The sequence below is a fragment of the Artemia sp. Qi Xiang Cuo genome, chromosome 8, assembly GCF_049724085.1.
Source record: "Artemia sp. Qi Xiang Cuo chromosome 8, ASM4972408v1, whole genome shotgun sequence".
In the NCBI taxonomy this organism is placed as follows: domain Eukaryota; kingdom Metazoa; phylum Arthropoda; class Branchiopoda; order Anostraca; family Artemiidae; genus Artemia; species Artemia sp. Qi Xiang Cuo.
The window spans coordinates 18,086,844-18,107,921 of record NC_142801.1 but is presented as its reverse complement, the minus strand read 5'-3'; the positions used below and the strand labels follow the sequence as shown (position 1 = coordinate 18,107,921).

Sequence of the window (21,078 nt, the reverse complement as noted above, 5' to 3'; positions counted from 1 at the left end):
TCATTATTTATCTTAAGCAAAATTTAGGGTATAAAATAATCTGCAAAAGAGATTCCTTACCGAAATAAGTCCATTTTTCTTAAATTCAGCTAGGCGCCCAAAAGCAGCAAATTCGTTGACAATCGTCTTAATGGCAATTAATTGACCAACTATTTCGCACTCTGACCAATGAACTCCAAGTAACCATGCAACAGGTATGAAAGCCTTTGAAATCAGCCACTATGAGACGAGAAAATGTTTATTAGTCGTTCTTTTTAATGCAGATTTTGTGAAAAAGTTTTTGAATCATTACTATATTTTCCGCTTGATATGTTTGAAGAATTTACGTATTATTTTCTTAACCTTGGGTAATGCCTTTGAATCTTCATACATAACCGAAATTTATAAGCCTTATGCTGCATAAAATGTCTCCGAAAACCTACATACTTTTCTGCTTTAATGTATTTCAATGCATTCGACATCCTATCTTGATGCTCAAGAAACGATCAGCTGACATATTTATCGTAATGAGTACCACGAACACATCCTTTTTGTGCGAGAACACAACCGTAGAAATTTAGAGCAGATTCAGCCAACGGCTAAATCTGACAACGGAGCCAACGGAGTCAACGGAGTGACTGGGGTCAGTAATCCTTATTTTATTTCATTTCGACTGCTTATAGATTGTTCAACCAATATGTTTTTCCTGCGTTGGGGCTTAGGCCCCAAATCAGTGTTTCAGGTTGGTATTGCTCCTCCCGACTTTTCTGAATAGGTCATGCCAAAGCTGAAAGAACCTTTCCAAAGGTACTGAGATAAAAATTGTTTACGAAGTGCATTCCATTCTTCGTAGTCCTGAAAGATCATAGGCAGCGCGCTAGCGCTGCCTAAGTAAAGAACGATGTGGGCACAATGTGTTGTTGTTTTTTTGGGGTTTTTTTTTCTCCATACCTGGGCACTTCGTATCGAAGGATTCGTCGTAGAAACTTTCGAAAAGGGCTCATTCGATTGGAAATTTGAGTAGCTAGTGCCCTTTTTAATAGTCGAAAGTGATTGGAGGGCAACTAGCCCCCCCCCCCGCCCATCATTCCCCCAAACACATCCAATCCAAATTTTTAGATAGCCATTTTGTTCAGCGTAGTTGATTTCTTGATAGAAAATATGTTTTTGAGGAGGAAACTCCCCCACAACCCTCAGGGCAAGGGTTTTAAGTTATGCCCTGAGGGCAAATAAGGTTTTTATAGAAGGCGTTGTCGTAAAAACTTCAAAACAGGCTCATTTGGTTTGAAAATCAAAAGGCTAGTACTCTTTTCAGTCGTCGAAAGTGATTGGATGGCAGCTCGCCCCCCCCCCCCACGCCCATCATTCCCCCAAACACATACAATGAAAGTTTTGATATAATCATTTTGATCAGTGTGGTTGATTTCCAGATATAAAATATGTTTTAGAGGAGCAAACTACCCCAAAACCCTCAGGGGAAGGGTCTTAAGTTATGCCCTGAGGGTAAATAAGGTTTTTATAGAATGCGTTGTCGTAGAAATTTCGAAAAGGGCTCATTCGATTGGAAATTGGAGTGGCTATTGCCCTTTTTAATAGTCGAAAGTGATTAGAGGGCAACTAGCCCCCCCCCCCCACGCCCATCATTCCCCCAAACACATCCAATCAAAATTTTGAGATAGCCATTTTGTTCAGCGTAGTTGATTTCCAGATAGAAAATATCTTTTTGAGGAGGAAACTCCCCCACAACCCTCGGAGCAAAGGTTTTAAGTTATGCCCAGAGGGCATATAAGATCAATGTTGACACAATGTACAGTTTATTATAATTTTTTTTTTTTAAAGCAGGGCACTTCGTATAGAAGGGGTCGTCGAAGAGAGTTCAAAAGGGCTAGTGCCCTTTTTAATAGTCGAAAGTGATTGGAGGGCAACTAGCCCCCCCCCCAGGCCCATCATTCCCCTTCCCCCCAAAACACATCCAATCCAAATTTTGAGATAGCCATTTTGTTCAGCGTAGTTGATTTCAAGATAAAAAATGTTGTTTTTTAGGAAGACATTCCCCCACAACCCTCAGGGCAAGGGTTTTAAGTTATGCCCTGGGGGCAAATACGGTTTTTATAGAAGGCGTTGTCGTAGAAACTTTAAAAAAGGCTCATTTGATGGAAAATTCAAAGGGCTGGTGCCCTTTTTAATAGTCGAAAGGGATTGGAGGGCAACTAGCCCCCCCCCCCCACGCCCATCTTTCCCCCAAACACATGCAATTAAAATTGTGGGATAGCCATTTTGTTCAACGTAGTTGATTTCCAGATAGAAAATAATTTTTTAGGAGGACACTCCCCTAAAGCCCTCAGGGCAAGGGTTTTAAGTTATGCCCTGGGGGCATATAAGGCTTTTATAGAAGGCGTTGTCGTAGAAACTTCAAAAAAGGCTCATTCGATTGGAAATTCAAACGGCTAGTGCCCTTTTTAATAGTCGAAAGTGATTGGAGGGTAACTAGCCCCCCCCCTCATTCCCCCAAACACATGCAATCAAAATTGTCAGATAGCCATTTTGTTCAACCTAGTTGATTTCCAGATAGAAAATTATTTTTCGAGGGGGATACTCCCCCACAACCCTCAGGGCAAGGGTTTTAAGTTATGCCCTGGGGGCATATAAGGTTTATATAGAAGGCGTTGTCGTAGAAACTTCAAAACAGGCTCATTTGATTGGAAATTCAAAATGCTAGTGCCCTTTTTAATATTCGAAAGTGATTGGGGGCACCTAACCCCCCCCCCCCCCACGCCCATCATTCCCCCAAACACATCCAATGAAAATTTTAAGATAGCCATTTTGTTCAGCGTAGGCTAGTTGATTTTCAGATAGAAAATATGTTTTTGAGGAGGACGCTTCCCCAAAACCCTCAGGGCAAGGGTTTTAAGTTGTGCCCTGTTGTGAAACTACGTTTCACAACACGTTTCAACAAAAGTTTCACAACTTTTAAGTTGTGAAACTTCAAAAAAGGCTCATTCGATTGGAAATTCAAACGGCTAGTACCTTTTTTAATAGTCGAAAGGGATTGGAGGGTAGCTAGCCCCCCCATCTTTCCCCCAAACATGTGCAGTCAAAATTGTGAGATAGCCATTTTGTTCAGCGTAGTTGATTTCCAGATAGAAAATTATTTTTTGAGGGGGATACTCCCCCACAACCCTCAGGGCAAGGGTTTTAAGTTATGCCCTGGGGGCATATAAGGTTTTTATAGAAGGCGTTGTCGTAGAAACTTCAAAACAGGCTCATTCGATTGGAAATTCAAAGGGCTAGTGCCCTTTTTAATAGTCGAAAGTGATTGGAGGGAAACTAGCCCCCCCCCCCCTTCACGTCCATCATTCCCCCAAACACATCCAATCAAAATTTTGAGATAGGCATTTTGTTCAGCATAGTTGATTTCCACAGAGAAAATATGTTTTTGAGTTATGCCCATAAGTTATGCCCTGGGGGCATATAAGGTTTTTATAGAAGGCGTTGTCGTAGAAACTTCAAAACTAGCTCATTCGATTGGAAATTCAAAGGGCTACCGCCCTTTTTAATAGTTGAAAGTTTTTGCTGGGAAAAACCGCCCCCCCCTCCCCAACGCCCATCATTCCCCCAAACACATCCAATCAAAATTTTGAGATTGCCATTTTGGTCAGCGTAGTTGATTTCCAGATAGAAAATATGTTTTTGAGGAGGACACTCCCCCAAAACCCTCAGGGCAAAGGTTTTTAGAAGAAGGCGTTGTCGTAAAAACTTCAAAAAAGGCTCATTCGATTGGAAATTCAAAGGGCTAGTGTCCTTCTTAATAGTCGAAAGTGATTGGAGGGGAACTAGCCCCTTTCCTACGCCCATAATTCTCCAAAACACATTCAATTAAAATTTTGAGATAGCCATTTTGTTCAGCGTAGTTTATTTCCACATAGAAAATACTTTTTTGAGGAGGACACTCCCCAACAACCCTCAGGGCAAGGATTTTAAGTTATGTCCTGGGGTATATAAGACTTTTATAGAAGGCGTTGTCATAGAAACTTCAAAAAGGGCTCATTTGATTGGAAATTCAAAGGGCTAGTGCCCGATTTAATAGTTGAAAGCGATTGTATGGCAACTAGCCCCCCCCCCACGTCCATCATTCACCCAAACACATCCAATCAAAATTTTTAGATAGCCATTTTATTTAGTGTGTGATATCCAGATAGAAAATATGTTTTTGAGAAGGACACTCCCCCAAAACCCTCAGGGCACGTGTTTTAAGCTATGCCCTGGGGGCAGATAAGGTTTGTATAGAAGGCGTTGTCGTATAAACTTCAAAAAAGGGTAATTCGATTGGAAATTCAAAGGGCTAGTGCCCTTTTTAATCATTGAAAATGATTGGAGGGCAACTATCCCCCCCCCACGCCCATTATTCCCCCAAACACATCCGATCAAAATTTTGAGATAACCATTTTGTTCAGCGTAGTTGATTTCCAGCTAGAAAATATGTTTTTGAGGAAGACACTCCCCTTAAGTTATACCCCTTAAGACACTCCCATTACTGTTTTAAGTTATGCCCTGGGGGCATATAAGGCTTTTATAGAAGGCGTTGTCGTAGAAGCTTCAAAAAAAAGCACATTCGATTGTAAATTCAAAGGGCTAGTGCCTTTTTTTAATAGTCGAAAGTAATTGGAGGGCAACTAGCCCCCCCCCCCCGCCCATCATTCCCCCCAACACATCCAATTAAAATTTTGAGACAGCCATTTTGTTCAGCGAGTTTTAAGTTATGCCCTGGGGGCATATAAGGTTTTTATAGAAGACGTTGTCATAGAAACTTCCGAAAAGGGCTCATTCGATTTGAAATTCAAAGGGCTAGTGCCCTTTTTAATAGTCGAAAGTGATTAGCGATATTTTTTGTTCTTGTTTTTGTTTAGACCAGGGCAGTTCGTATCGAAGGAGTTGTCGTGGGAACTTCAAAAGGGGCTCATTCGATTGAAAAAAGAAAGGGCTGAGGTTCTTTTTAATAGTCGAAAGTGATTGGAGGGCAACTAATCCCCCTTCCACTCCCATCCTCCCATTTGCCCATTATGTTTAAAAACTGAATGTTGTCTTAAGATTAAATCAAAATGCACTGTGACAATACTAATTCCCAATATGGCGTTTCTTCAGAATCGCGAAACCGCCTGAGTATATTAGGTTAAAAGTGTTAAGGTTAATTCTTTTTTGAAAATTTAACCAAATCCAGAAAATGTAAGTACAATAAAGTTATCTAAGAGTGACAACAGATTTTTTTGTAACCGGCGTTAAGTTTTCATTTCAGGTCAACTAGAGGAGGTATGAAACTAAGTTAAACAGTACTATTTGTGTCAAGATTTTTTTACTGGTGTATGTTGTTAAAAATTTCTGAAAATTTTTCTCCGGCATACAAATAGCAGGCCAAACTATAAAGTCTTAAAAAACGAAAAGATTTAAAGTGTTATTTTCTTTACCCTGAAAAGACTATGCCAATATAAAACGAACAGAAATTAATTAAAAAAACTTTATCCACAAAATAAGTTTTTCAAAGAAAAGTAAAGAACTCCATTAAACAAAAAAATGAGTAAAAATAAAATCAAATAATCTACCAAGCTCGAAACTACCACAAATTAGCATCGATAAATAAATGAAACCCAAAACGACCAGAAATTAAAAAAAATAACAAAGTCAAACTCAAAACGAGCAGAAATTAACATAAGTTGGGCGCAAAACCCCTATGCCTTCCCAAGGCCAGAACAAAATTTACACTTTACTGAAAAAAATATAAATGTTTTTACTTTTATAACTTCAATAAATCCAACAATTTTAGCATTTTATTACTAAATTTCAGTAAATGTATATTCAACTGGCAATGCACATTCATTTTTATTTTGTCAGTAAAGTGCAAGTTTTGTTCTGGCCTTGGGAAGGTAAATGGGATTTGCGCCCAACTTATGTTAATTTCTGCTCGTTTTGAGTTTGACTCGCCCATTTATTTTAATTTCTGTTCGTTTTGGGTTTCATTTATTTATCGATGCTGATTTGTGGTAGTTTCGTGCTTGGTAGATTATTTGATTGCATTTTTGCTCCTTTTTTGTTTAATGGAGTTCTTTACTTTTCTTTGAAAAAAGTATTTTATGGAAAATTTTTTTTAATTAATATGCTACAAAACCAAACAATTCATGCTTAAATTTGACCTGGCGTTCCTACGTTTTTGGTAGGAACACAAAGCACGAGAAACTACTGAGTAGGAAACAACAAGTATACATGAAACCTTAAGAAAGTTACTTTCCGTTTTGATTACTTGTTTGACATTCATTATTTGAAGCCTTTTTCATCAAGATGCAATGATATCCTTAACAAGGGCCTCTTAGTTAGAAGCCTTAAATAGACTCCGGGGTCTTAATTATAAATCCTACAGTTTAAGCAATGACCTTCCTTTAAAGCTAATCTGTTTGTGTGTTTTACATATTAATTAAAAAAAACTTTCCGAAAAATAAGTTTTTCAAAGAAAAGTAATGGCCATTTTAAACTCAAGCTCAGCAGATACAAATACCTTTCAAAATTAAAACAAAAAATAACCAGAAATTACTATTAAAAAATAAATGAAACCCAAAACAAAAAGAAATTGGATAAACAATTATAGTAAAAACTTATAATAAGTAATAATATAAATGAATAAATTGATCGTAAAGCAAGTTATGATTCGATTGAATATTAATATCTAGGTTAAAACGAAAAAAATATTTCGCTATCGAAGTGTAAATGAAACCTAAGACGGACAGAAATTAAATAAACAATCATAGCAAAAACACATACAACAAATAATAATATACAAGAATAAATAAATCTTAAAGCTATTATTGCTTAGATTGAATACGAATATCAAGCTGGAAACGAAAGAAAATATTTTGCAATTGAATCATAAACGAAATTTAAAACGAACAAAAGCTAAATAAACTATCAATGCAAACAAACATACAAAAAATATTAATATGAATTAATAAATAAATGTTAAAACGAGTGAGACTTAAATTGAATATGCAAATCCAGCTAGAAATGAACAAAAATCACCACAAACAAGAGTTTGGGTATGACCTCCTTCTCTCATTGTAAAAGTCTAAAACCTACTGCGTCATTGGCGCTTTACTGTAAACCAATTTTATGACAAATATTTTCTTTTGTACTTCATATTGAAAATAAACATTATAATTATAGTAACATTTTGAACTGATGAATTTTGAACTGATGAATTTCAGCAATTAATATCATTATACATCAATTATTCAGTTTAATTTATTAGTGAATATTCAGTTTAATTTATAAAAGTTGTTATAGACGAATATAGTCTCCCTACAAACAAGTGTTTGGATACTGTATCTTTTCTTAACTGTAAATAAAAACCAAAAGCCTACTGCTTCATTGGTGCTTAACAGAAAACGGATTATATTACACATATTTTCTTTTCCAGTTCTTACAGCATTGAAAATAAAAATACAATAACAGTGAAATACATTTTTTAACTGATGGATTTTTCAACAATTAATATCATTATACATCAAATATTCAATTTAATGTTGTTTATACTTTCCAAGATTGTTCAAGACGCATATGGTTTTTATTAAAGTACCAATGACGTAATATGTTTTAGACTATCACAGTGATAGAAGTGGGCTATACCCACAATCTTGTCTATAATGATTTTTATTCGTTTCTAGCTTGATTCGCACGTTGAATTTAAGTTTTGCTCATTTCAAGATTTATTTATTATTTCATATTAATATCTATTGCATGTTTGTTTACATTAATGGTTTATTTAACTTCCGCTCGTCTGAGGTTTTGTCTGTGCTTCAATAGGAAAATATTTTTTTCGTTTTAAGCTAGACATTCATATACAATCCAATTAATATTTGCTTTAATATCTATCTATCGATTTATATTGTTATTTGTTGTATGTTTTTGCTATGATTGTTTATTTAATTTCTGTTCGTTTTGGGTTTCATTTATTCTTTAATAGTAATTTCTGGTCGTTTTGAGTTTGAATTTTAAAAGGTATTTGTATCTGCTAAGCTTGAGTTTGAAATGGGCTTTACTTTTCTTTGAAAAACGTATTTTTCGGAAAGTTTTGTCTTAGTTAATTTTTGTTCGTTTTTAATTGCAAAATATTTCAGTTTCTAAAAATTCCTTATTTCAAAATCAAACTTAAAAAAAATTAAATATTCATCAAAGTGTCAAAACTGATATCAAAGTAACAATATCAAAGTGAAAAAATGGGCTTGTGTCAACCTCGGACTTTTCATTATCTGAAGTTTGAACTATTTTTAACAAAACTGCTATCTCAAAATTTTTATCGGATGGGTTTGGGGAAAAAGGCGTGGGGGGACTAGATTAAGCTTCGGTCTCTTTTGACTCTTTAAAAGTGAACTAGAACTTTCTATTTTTAATTATAGGAGCCCTCTCTGAAGTTTATATGAGCATCCTTTCTATAAGAACCATATATGCCGTATCCTCAAAGAATAATTTATAACGCCTGTCTTTGAGCCTAGTGAGGTTGTGTCGAACCTGGAGTTTTAATATCTGGTGGTTGAACTATTTTTAACAAAATGGTCACCTGAAATTTTTATTGGATGGGTTTGTCCATCCGATACACCCAAAGGCGTGGAGGGCAGGAGGGGCTAGTTGCCCTCCAATCTTTTTTCATTCTGAGAAAATGAGCTATAACTTTAATTTCAATTCAAATGAACCCTCTCTGAATATACGAGCATACCTTCCATAAGAATCATATATGCCCCCCGAGCAAACCTTAAACCACCTGCCCCGGCCTGGGTGGGGGGGGGGGCTGTGTCAACACAGAAGTTTTTCTTATGTGACCTTTGAACTATTTTTAATCAAATGGCCATGCGTGAAGGAGTTTTGTTATATGATCTTTGAACTATTTTTAAAAAAATGGCTACCTCAAATTAGGGGGGTCAGTTGCCTTCCGATCACTTTTTACTCTTAAAAAGGGCACTAGAACTCTCGATTTCTAATCGAATGAGCCCCTTTGAAGTTTATACGACGACCCCTTCTATATGAAGTGCCTCTTGGAAAAAAAAAATTGGAGTGTGGGGGGAGGCTAGTTGCCCTCCAATTACTTTTGACTCTTAAAAAGTGAAATACAACTTTCAATTTCCAGTCAAATAAGCCCTCTAGGAAGTTTATACGAGCATCCCTTACATAACAACCATATATGCCCCCAGGGCATAACTTACAACGCCTACCCTCGGGTCCTGGGGGGCTCTGTCGACACCGGAGTTTCTTTGTTATCAGAACTTTGAACTATTTTTAAAAAAAATGTCTATCTGAAAATTTTTATTTGATGCATTTAGGGCGTGGAGGAGGGGGGGGGCTAGTTGCCCTCTAATCTCTTTTGACTCTTAAAAAGTGAACAAAAACTTTCAATTTCTAATCAAATGAGCCCTCTCCGAAGTTTATACAAGCATGCTTTCCACAAGAACTATATATGCCCCTAGAGCATTAATCATGACGCCTGCCTCCGGGCCCTGGCGGGTTCCGTCGACACAGGAATTTTTCTTATCTGACCTTTGAACTATTTTTAATGAAATGGGTATTATAAAAATTTTATCGGTTGGGCTTGGGTAAAAAAGGGTGTGGGGGGGGGGGGCTAGTTGCTCTCGGATATCTTTTAATTCTTCAAAATTGAACTAGAACTTTCAATTTCGAATCAAATGACCGCCCTCTGAAGTTTGTACGAGCATCTCTTTCATAAGAACCATGTATGCCCCCAGGACAACACTTAAAACGCCTATCCCCCAGGCTTTTAGGGGCGTTTTTGTTATCTAATTTTTGAACAATTTCCAAAACACTGGCTATCTAAAAATTTGTAGCAGACGGGTTTGGGGAAAAAGATCTTGGGGGAGGCTAGTTTAACTCTCTTGACTCTTAAAAAGGGAACTAGAACTTTCAATTTCTAATCAAATGAGCCCTCTCCTGAAGTTTATACGAGCATCCCTTTCGTACGAACAATATCTGCCCCAGGGTATAACTTACAATGCCTGCCCCCTGGCCCTGGGGGGGGGGGGGGTTGTGACGACACCTGATATTTGGCTATCTGATTTTTGAAAAATTTTTAACTTATTGGCTATCTCAAATTTTTATTGGATGCAATTCGAGAAAAAGGGGCGTGGGGGGGGCTAGTTCCCTCTTATCTCTTTTGACTCTAAAAAACTGAACTAGAGCTTTCAATTTCCAATCAGATGAGCCATCTACGAATTTTTTACGAGTATCCCTTCAATAAGAACTATATATTCCCAAAAAGCATAACTTACAACACCTGCCCTCGGGCCCTGGGGGCTGTGTTGACCCCTGAGTTTTCGTTGTATGGTCTTTGAACTATTTAAAAAAAATCTATCTAAAAATTCTTATCGGATGGGTTTGATGAAGAGGGCGTGGAGGGGGGGAGGGCTAGGTGCCCTCCAATCTCTTTTGACTCTCAAAAAGTGAACTAGAACTTTCAATTTACAATCAAATGATCACTCTTTGAAGTTAATACGAGCATCCCTTACATAAGACTCATATATGCCCCCATGGCATAACTTACAATGCCTGCCTCCTGGCCCTGGTGGGTTGGTTCGACACCGGAAGTTTTGTTACATGATAATTGAACTATTTTTAACAAAATAGCTATCTTAAAATTTTTATTGGATGCATTTGGGAAAAAGGGGTTTGGGGGTGGGAGAAGCTGGTTACCCTCCAATATCTTTGACGCTTAAAAAGTGAACTAGAACTATCAATTACCAATCAAATGAGCCCTCTCTGAAGTTTATACGAGCATTTCTTCCATAAGAACCATATATGCCCCCAGGGCATAACTTATAACCCTTGCCTCTGAAGACTGTGGGGAAACTGTCTGCTCAAACATATATTTTCCAGAACTTTCAAATACGTTGAACAAAATAGCTAATATCAAAATTTTGATTGGATGTGCCTGGGGAAATGGTGGGCGTGGAAAGGGTGTCAGTTGCCTTAGAATCACTTTCGACTATTAGAAAGGGAACTAACCATTTAAATTTCCAATCGAATGAACCCTTTCTGAAGTTTCTACGACAACGTTGTCTATACAAAACCTTATATGCCCCAAGGGAACAACTTACAACCCTTGCCCTGAGGGCTGTGGGGGAGTTGTCATCTTTAAATACCTAATTTCAAGAACTTAAAACTACGTTTAATAAAATGGCTATCTCAAAATTTTGATTGGATGTGTTTGGGGAAAGGTGGGCGTGGGAGGGGGGTTATCTACCCTCCAATCACTTTCGACTATGAAAAAGGGCATTAGCCCTTTGAATTTCCAATCGAATGAGCCTTTTTTTAAGTTTCTACGACAACACTTTCTATAAAAACCTTATATACCCCCGGGGCATAACTTAAAACCCTTGCCCTGAGGGTTGTTGGGGAGTGTCCTCCTCAAAAACATATTTTCTATCTGGAAATCAACTCCACTGAACACAATGGCTATCTCAAAATTTTGATTGGCTGTGTTTGGGGGACTGATGGACGGGGGGGGGGTAGTTGCCCTCCAATCACTTTCGACTATTAAAAAGGGCACTAGCCCTTTGAATTTCCAATCGAATGAGCCTTTTTTGAAGTTTCTACGACAACACTTTCTATAAAAACCTTATATTCCCCCAGGGCATAACTTAAAACCCATGCCCTGAGGGTTGTGGGGGAGTTTCGTCCTTAAAAACACATTTTCTATCCGAAAATCAACTACGCTGAACAAAATGGCTATCTCAAAATTTTGATTGGATGTGTTAGGGGTAATAATGGGCGTGGGGGGCTAGTTGCCCTCCAATCACTTTCGACTATTAAAAAGGGAACTAGTCCTTCGAATGTCCCATCGACTGAGCCTTTTTTGAAGTTTCTACGACAACGCCTTCTATAAAAACCTTATATGCCCCCAGGGCATAACTTAAAACCCTTGCCCTGAGAGTTGTTCGGGAGTTTCCTACTCAAAAACATATTTTCTATCTGGAAATCAACTATGCTGAACAAAATGGCTATCTCAAATTTTGATTGGATGCGTTTGGGGAAATGATGGGCGTGGGGGGCTAGTTGCCCTGCAATCACTTTCGACTATTAAAAAGGGCACTAGCCCTTTGAATTTCCAATCGAATAGTCCTTTGTTTGAAGTTTTTACGACTACGCCATCTGTAAGACCTTATATGCCCCCAGGGCATAACTTAAAACCCTTGCCCTGAGGGTTGTGAGGGAATGTCCTCCTCAAAACGTTTTTTCTATCTGGAAATCAACTACGCTGAACAAAGGGCTATCTCAAAATTTTGATTGGATGTGTTTGGCGGAAGGATGGGAATGGGGGGGGGGGGCTAGTTGCCCTCCAATCACTTTCGACTATTAAAAAGAGCACTAGAACTCTCGATGTCCAATCGAATGAACCCCCTTTGAAGTTTCTACGACGACGTGAGATGCGTTAGAGGGGGGTTAGTTGCCCTCCAATCACTTTCGACTATTAAAAAGGGTATTAGTCCTTTGAATTTCCAATCCAATGAGCCTGTTTTGAAGTTTCTACGACAACGCCTTCTATAAAAACCTTATATGCCCCCAGGGCATAACTTAAAACCCTTGCCCTGAGGGTTGTGGGGGACTGTCCTACACAAAAACATATTTTCTATCTGGTGATCAAATACGCTGAACAAAATGGCTATTTCAAAATTTTGATTGGATGTGTTTGGGGGAACGATGGGCGTGGGAGGGGGGGGGCGTTTGCTAGTTGCCCTCCAATCACTTTTGATGATTAAAAAGGGCACTAGAACTCTCGATGTCCAATCAAATGAGCCCCCTTTGAAGTTTCTACGACGACCCCTTCCATATGAAGTGCCTCTGGGAAAATAATAATAATAATAATAAATAATAAAACATTGGAGCCGTATGGCCTTTATTATAGGCAACGCTATAGCGTTGCCTCTGATTTTCCTTTTTCATTTATTAACTCTTGTATAACAGTATTTTAAAGTCTGTAAAGAGGTTAAAAAATATTATTATTGTTATTTAAATTCCATGAGCTGTACTAAAAATATATAACAGGCTAGGCTATGGACACAAGCAACGTATACGGTGCCTAAAAAAATTGTTATATGGTTATGAACATACTGATGACCACGAGTATGTATTTACTGTCGTTCACAAAGTACTCGAAAAGTTCCAAGACAAACTCTACACTAGGTCGACGAAAAAATTCCGAGAATTCACAAACTCATGCACTAAATACATAAAGAGAAAAGCAATTTTTCTTTGCATTGCAAATAAAAAATGAGTAAAAAGGAAGTGAGGGGAGGATATATACGTATATTAGTAGCCTTACCTCAAAGGTAATATAAGGTGCACCAACCAATCCAGCAAACCAAGAAATGATTCCATTTAAAAACGCAACAAAGGCAAGAAACGCAATGAGGTTGGCAATGATATTCATCACTAAGAATACAGCATTGGAGGCCCCTTGGGCTGCGGCATCTAAGGCATTAGCCTCTTTTCTAAAAATGAAGAGTTTCCAAATATAACAATAAAAATATTACTAAACTATAGAAAATAAATATAAAAATTAAAATAAAAACCGAGGATTAACTAATTCAAATAAATGACGACTTCAATAGTGCATTTAATTTTTATTTCAATTGGAGACAATTTTTGAGGGACTCTGGACTCTTTTTTGAAATTCTTACAGATTTCTTTTTTCTCGTGATTACCAATTTCGGTTCATCGGACTCTGAATGAAATTATTATTTTCATAACAATCAAACAGTTCGTGGTAACGAACTGTAAGTATGGAGCGACCCGGCTCAATCGTAACCGAAACTCTAAAAAACGGAATTTTGATACCAGTAGATACATCAAAAGAATCGGCTGATTTCAAATATATAAGTTTCATCAAATTTAGTCTAACCCATCAAAAGTTACGAGCCTGAAAAAATTGCCTTATTTTCGAAAAAAGGGGAAAACACCCCCTAAAATTGATAGGATCTTAATGAAAATCAAACCATCAGATTCAGCTTAACAGAAAACCCTACTAGAGATGTTTCAAGCTCCTATCTGAAAAAAAATGTGGAATTCTGTATTTTTTGCCAGAAGAAAGGTCGCGGATGTGTGTTTATTTGTTTGTTTGATTTTTATTTTTTTTTTTTTTTTTTCCAGGGATCATCGTACCGACCCAGTAGTCCTAGAATATCGTGAGAGGCCTCATTTGAACAGAAATTAAAAGTTCTAGCTCTTTTTAAGTGACCAAAAAAATTGGAGGGCAACTTGGTCTCCTTCCAAGCTCATTTTTTCCCAAAATCACCATCTAAATTTTTAGATGGCCATTTTGTTCAGCAGAGTCGAACATCTAATAAATATGTCTTTGAGGATGACTTAGTCCCCAACAGCTCCCGAGGGAAGGGCTGTAAGTTATGGACTTTGCCCCATTTTTTACGTATAGTATTGGTTATTGGGAAGTATACGGACATTTTCAGGAGGGATTTTTTCTGGGGGGGGGGGGATCGGAGGAAGGGATTACGTGGGCGGATCTTTCCATAGAGGATGTTTCCTTGGGGGGAGGGACATTTCTATGAAGGGGGCGCCGGATTCCCCAGCATTATTTAAAAAAAGATCAGAAATTAAATAAAAAAGCTTCTCAACTGAAAGTAACTCAACTGAAAGTTTTCTCAACTGAAAGTAAGGAGCAACATTAAAACTTAAAACGAACAGAAATCAATTCGTATATAAGGGGGTTCGCCCCGACGTCAATACTTCACTCTTTACGCTGAAGTTTTTTTTAGTCCTTTCAAAAGAATATTTTATTCGAATTAAACGACTTTTGTGATTAAGGGATTTGTGATTCCGAAAAAAATTCGAACTTTAGCGTAAAGAACGAGGTATTAACTAGGGGGGCGAACCCCCTCATATACATAACAATTTCTGTTCGTTTTAAGTTTTAATGTTGCTCCTTACTTTCAGTTAAAAAAAACTTGTTTATTTATTTAATACTACAAGAGGCATATTTTCACCAGACCGTTTCTTTAAATGCCGGTTTTTTTTTTCTCGGTCACTATGGGCCTTGGTTTAATCTTTACAAGTCTGCAGCAGCTACCATGACTAAATGTCTTCATATACAGCAAGGCGAGTACGTTGATCAAAAGAATTTTGATGAAAATCATAATCGTATTTATTTTTGTATTTAAATTTTTGTATTTTAAACATTTCAGTTTTTCACAGTTTTTCGGCCACTATGGCCCTTGGTTTGATCTTTACAAGTCTGCAGCAGCTACCATGACTAAATGTCTTCATATACAGCAAGGCGATGACGTTGATCAAAATAATCTTGATGAAAATCTTAATGGTATTTATTTTTGTATTTACATTTTTGTATTTTAAACATTTCAATTTTTCACAGTTTTTCGGCCACTATGGCCCTTGGTTTGATCTTTACAAGTCTGCAGCAGCTACCATGACTAAATGTCTTCATATACAGCAAGGCGATGACGTTGATCAAAAGAATCTTGATGAAAATGTTAATGGTATTTATTTTTGTATTTACATTTTTGTATTTTAAACATTTCAGTTTTCACAGTTTTTCGGCCACTATGGCCCTTGGTTTGATCTTTACAAGTCTGCAGCAGCAACCATGACTAAATGTCTTCATATACAGCAAGGCGAGTACGTTGATCAAAAGAAAAAATAATTTCTTAGACCACACTGCCTTTCCATTTACAAAAAATTAAACAAGAAAAACGGGTTTTAATTTCTATAAAGCAGTGAATACAACACATTTAATTAAACACAAATACTCCGAATATTTCGGCCCCACATCCGGGAGCCTTTCTCAACGGAAAAAAAAATTCTTACATAAACATAAAAAACATACTAAACAAAACAAAAGAAAAAATATAAATAAATAGGAAAAGAAAACTCACATATTAAATAAACAAACTCCATTCACTGCCGCATACAATCGAATGCTTATAAATTGACATCTATCAAAAAATGAGAATATATTTATACTTAATTAAGTATAAATATATTCTCATTTTTTCATAGTTTTAATTTGTAGGTTTTTGGATGCTCAAAATTCAGGAAATGACAGACTGTGTATTTCTTTCAATATGGGAGCTGATGAAAACGAGATAATCCAGGCACGAGCTTAGGTCACCCATAATTTGAAATAATTTACATCGCTTTGATACTTCAACTAGCTATTTCCCAGCTAACTGAAAAAAGGAACATGCATGCTCTGATCAAACAGTTCGTGGTAACGAACTTAAAGTTCGTTACCACGATCCAGGCTCGTGCCTGGATCGCTCCTTACTTAAGGAGCGATATGGCTCAATAGTAACCGAAACTCTAAAAAACGGAGTTTTGATATCAATAGATATATAAAAAGAATCAGATTATTATGTTCATCCAAATGTACAAGATTCATTAAGTTTAGTGCTTCACATCAAAAGCTACGAGCCTGAGAAAATTTGTCTCATTTAAGAAAAAAGGAGGAAACACCCCCTAAAAGTCAAGGAACCCAAAGTCAAAAAATCAATAAAAATCAAACCACCGGATTCATCTTATCCAAGAACCCTGATGTAGAAGTTTCAAGCTTCCATCTTCAAAAATGTGGAATTTTGTATTTTTTGCAATAAGAAAGATCACGGATGCTTGTTTATTTATTATATTTTCCGTGGGCAGGGAAGCTCCCAGAGGGTGTGTTTTCCAAGAAAAATTTTTACACTGGGGGAATTGGCCAAGATTCCTATACAAAATTGTTTTTATTTGTCTTACTTTCTCTTTGTCGACTCAATTTTACTTGTGGAGATATTAAGGGGGACTGTCCGGGGGAAATATTTACCGGGTTGGAATTGTCTAGAGTATTTTTCCGTAGGTAGGAGGATTCCCCACGGAAAAAATTCTAGATGGGGGAGTTTTCCACAGGATAAATTCTCTAGAGGGAATTTTCTTCGGGAGCACCTTTCTACTAGGGGGCGGGGGTATTAGTGAGAAGAACTTTCCACAGAGGGGAAATTCCGGCATGATTTTAGATACAGTCAGAAATTAAAGTATTTTTTGAATAAAACTGGGCTAAGAAAAATTTTTATTCGGGATTGTTCACAAGAAATTTTCCAGGAGTAATAATTTTCAGCTAGAAAGGAATTGTTTGGGGGAAGTTTTCCTGGTGGGGGGTATTTTATGTGGTAGGAGCTTTACATGGAGGGATTTTCCGTGAGAAAAAAAATTTCATTGAGGGGGGAGCCAGATTTTCCGGCATTGCATGAGAGGCCAACCCCCTCATACACATAATAAATAGTTTTGGTTTTATACGGTGAGCTTTTCACATTAGAAGGGCAGTTTCTTGAGGTGAATTTTTCAGAGATAATTTTACACAGGGGGAAACTTTGCCAAAATTGATATGCAAATTCGGTTTTAATCTCTCATGTACGGTGAGCCAAAATCGAACCTGCATTAGTTGAAAAACGTTCAGAAATTAAATTTAAAAAAAAAACTTTTTTTAAACTGAAAGTAAGGAGCGACAATAAAACAACACGAACAGAAATTATTCTGTATATGAAAGGGGCTGTCCCTTCCTCAACGCTCCACTCTTTACGATAAAGTTTTTTATTATTTTAAAAGTAGAGTTGTGACAAAGAGGCAAACTTTAGCGTAAAGAGCGGGATGTTGAGGAGGGGACAGCCCCTTTCATATACGGAATAATTTTTGTTCATTTTAAGTTTTAATGTTGCTCCTTACTTTCAGTTAAACATACTTGTTTTTTTTTTTTAATATAATCACTCGAAGGAGACAACACCCAGGATGCGGTATTTGAAAAACAGTTTAGCTCAGGTGGGACTGACCATCTACCTGAGGGTATTCCGTCAAGCCTATCCGTCATTTGGGTGACGTTTAACGGATTTATAGAACCTACTAAATAAAGGACTAGTCTATCATGAAATGTTGGTATGTCTGACACTGCGTGCCCTAAACGGTAATATATGCATATTTAGCAATACTGGTGCAAATACACACAAGCTTACCCCTTTTCCAGAACAATATCGTCAGATTTAGTTTTGGATTCTTCTGTCTCTGGATAAAATAGCTTTGAATATGCGAGTGCCGCAGGTGCAGCCATTACAGATGCAGCTATTAAATTTGAAGCATCAATTCCAAAGCTAATATAGGCTGCCAAAACAGATCCTGGAAAAAAAAATTTGGTGCATTCATGAGAACTAAATGACTTACTAGTCTTATACTTGCGGTAATTTTCTCGGAATCTTTCTTTTATTAACAACAGAGTTGTACTTCGGAGGATGATGGGGCAGGGAGTTCTATTCTTTGAGTACGGTACGGCTTATATCAAGACTGAATTGAATTGGTTTGTTCAGATAAGTACGTAAAAGAGTAAAAGGGGAGATTTTTTTTTTTAATTCAGGAAATCTTATTACTACGTGAATGAAAATTACAGGAATTCATCTATGACCCAAATTAGAGCCCCATAAAGATCAGAGTCCTAAAGGGGAAGGTTGAAGTTGATTATTTCAAACATCTTTCTAAGCCATAATTTCAGTAGATTTGTTTCTGAAAGTTTCATTTATCTAGTAAAACAGTTTTCTGAGCTAGTGGATATCCCCTCTTGTTTACTTTTGCTAAGGAATGTATATATTAAATTGAGATCACAAATTACAATTCAAACAAAAACAGCGAATGAAAATATATTGTTGAAACAGGAGGGAAATTACTATGAGGAAAAAAGAGAAGAATAGAAGGGATATAAAAAGGAAGGAGGGAAGGACTGTAAGTAAGGAGTGACCCGGCTCAATAGTAACCGAAAATTTTTAAAACGGGATTTTGATACCAATAGAAGTTAAGGGGTTTCAGTCTCTTCGGATGGGAAATGGTTGAGGTGGTAATTTGGAACGTCTTCCATGGTCTTAACTTTCTCTGTGAATTGAGTCCTGGAACTATAATTTATCTTAGGCCGGATTTTCAATTTAGCGGATAGTCTCTTCTGTCCATTAAAATAAGATTCTAAATCACAATTTAAATAATACAAAAGCACAATCAAAACAGGAAAGGAGGTCATCAATGGAAAAATAATACACTATTGAAGATCAACCAAGGGTTTCAAATTTTAAAAGCGGGATGACTTAGTTATTACGGACAGAAGGTTGAAGAATAATTTTGAATGAATGCAACTAAAGGACATCAAGCTAAAAACCAGGAATACTATAGACCCAAAAAATATGAACAAGCATGGTCATCTGTTTGGTGGTGGAGCCTGGAAGAAAGCTCCATGGGTTTAGACCAACTCCCAAATTTAGTCAAAATCACCTTTAATTAGTCAAATTCAGTTATACAAAATATACTTCTCGTCTATATAAACATAGAAGGATATTATTCATCATTGAGCCCCTCACAGCAGTTGGGGCTCAACTGCAGTTACTGCAGTTGGGGCTCAGTTGAAGCTCTTTTGAAATAAGATCTTCTGTGCAACTCTACGACTGACCCTTTTTGTAATTTGCATTGTGTTTTAAAATGTGTTTTGCTTTTATATAAGTGCGTGGCTCTTCTAACTTTCATAAAACTATTCGCTGAATTGTTTAGCTTCAAGTCCCACCTTTAGTTCTTAGCTATTTTTCCTTTTCGTTTCTTTCCGAGAGATTCTTTGATTCGTTATTATCAAGGTTGATTTAAGTTTTATGTTTACCTTTTTCTCCGCAGAGTTCCTTCTTTTTTGGTTGTTCTGTACATATTTTTTTTTTACTTCTGTCTTCTTTTTTTCATATTTCTTTAACCTTGTGCTTGTATTGAGGACGGCATATCAGAGATCTTTGCACAGATAACTTGACGTTTTCCATTTTCGTCACTAGTAGAGAATTTTCATCTATTTAATTTTTTTTCCATATATCTAGCCACTGTGTTCTTAAAACGTTTCGTGGAAAGAACTCGGCCAACAAATATAGGTTAAGTTAAGGCTGAAAAAAAGTAGCCTAAAACCTAATATTAGCACTGACAGTCTCGTTTAGAATTGGATGATATTAGTCAATGCATTAGCTTTTTTCCCCTCCTTGGATTTTTTTAGAACGTTTTCTTGTGCCATAAAATGTTTTCCATAAAAGGCTATTCTTCAATGAATAATCTAGGATATTCCTAGGTTTATTCTGATAAAATCCCGAAGAAAATCCGTAAAGAAAGATAGATATTGTCTGATTTGAAGCCACCTATTTTTTGTTGACGAGAAGAAAGGAGTAACTACTAGAATTAGAGATAAACCATTAGATATACCTACAGTCATTTTTGTTGTTGATAAGAAGAAAAATCATTTTATGCTTCGAAACTCCAAATTATGTTGGTATTACCTATTTGCATTACAAATATCATTATTAGTTGTTCTAGCATTTTATATATATATATATATATATATATATATATATATATATATATATATATATATATATATATATAATTGTTTCTCACTGCGGTTTAGTTTCAACACCAACTTCAACGTACCATATTTCATTAAAACAGTTTCTTATCTTACCTAAACATTTAAATATCTTTTTTCTTTAACCTCATTTTCCTGGCTATATATCTTCTTCGTTACTGTGTGGCTTATCCCTTTTTTTAAGGGAGGAGGTGTTGAATTTGTATATTTGATGATTTTTCTGTGTCTAATAGTTTTTGTGTTTTTGATGATTTTTGTGTCTTTTAATATCTTTTTATTTAGTCCGCCATTGTAAAGTAGTGGCTAATAAATGAATAATTTTCATTGTTGTGTGTTCAATGAAGAATGTCTGTAGTACACGACGGCAAGACTTCAATAGAGCATTTCTTTTTTAAGTAAAATTGAATCCAAAAATTTTAATAGAAAGTGTCAGTTGTGTACCTTTTTTCTTTTTTTTTTGCTGAAATCATCATCTAGGCCGGTAAAAATTACCAGCTACTCAGTAAAATCCATGAAAACTGAGAATTACGTTTAGTTAAAGCTCTGTGTCGTTCATTGTTGATTTTCTTTGAATTGAGGATTTCTTATAGTTGTTTATAGCACCTTAAAGGTATTTCCAGAATTTTAGCATAAAGGCC

The 21,078-nt window shown here is 36.5% G+C and overlaps 1 protein-coding gene across 4 annotated transcripts in view; it reads right to left on the bottom strand.

Annotated features, from left to right (window-relative positions):
* The window catches only part of LOC148949208 (uncharacterized), a 242,483-nt gene that overhangs the window by 16,425 nt on the left and 204,980 nt on the right, over positions 1-21,078 (bottom strand). For all 4 annotated transcript variants that reach the window (XM_089093251.1, XM_089093252.1, XM_089093250.1 and 1 more), the window contains exons 9-11: positions 18,033-18,192; positions 13,346-13,514; positions 61-219 (exon numbers count right to left, since the gene is read on the bottom strand). In XM_089093251.1, the coding sequence (XP_088949377.1) occupies positions 61-219; positions 13,346-13,514; positions 18,033-18,192 (488 nt within the window). The remainder of the gene's footprint in view (positions 1-60; positions 220-13,345; positions 13,515-18,032; positions 18,193-21,078) is intronic.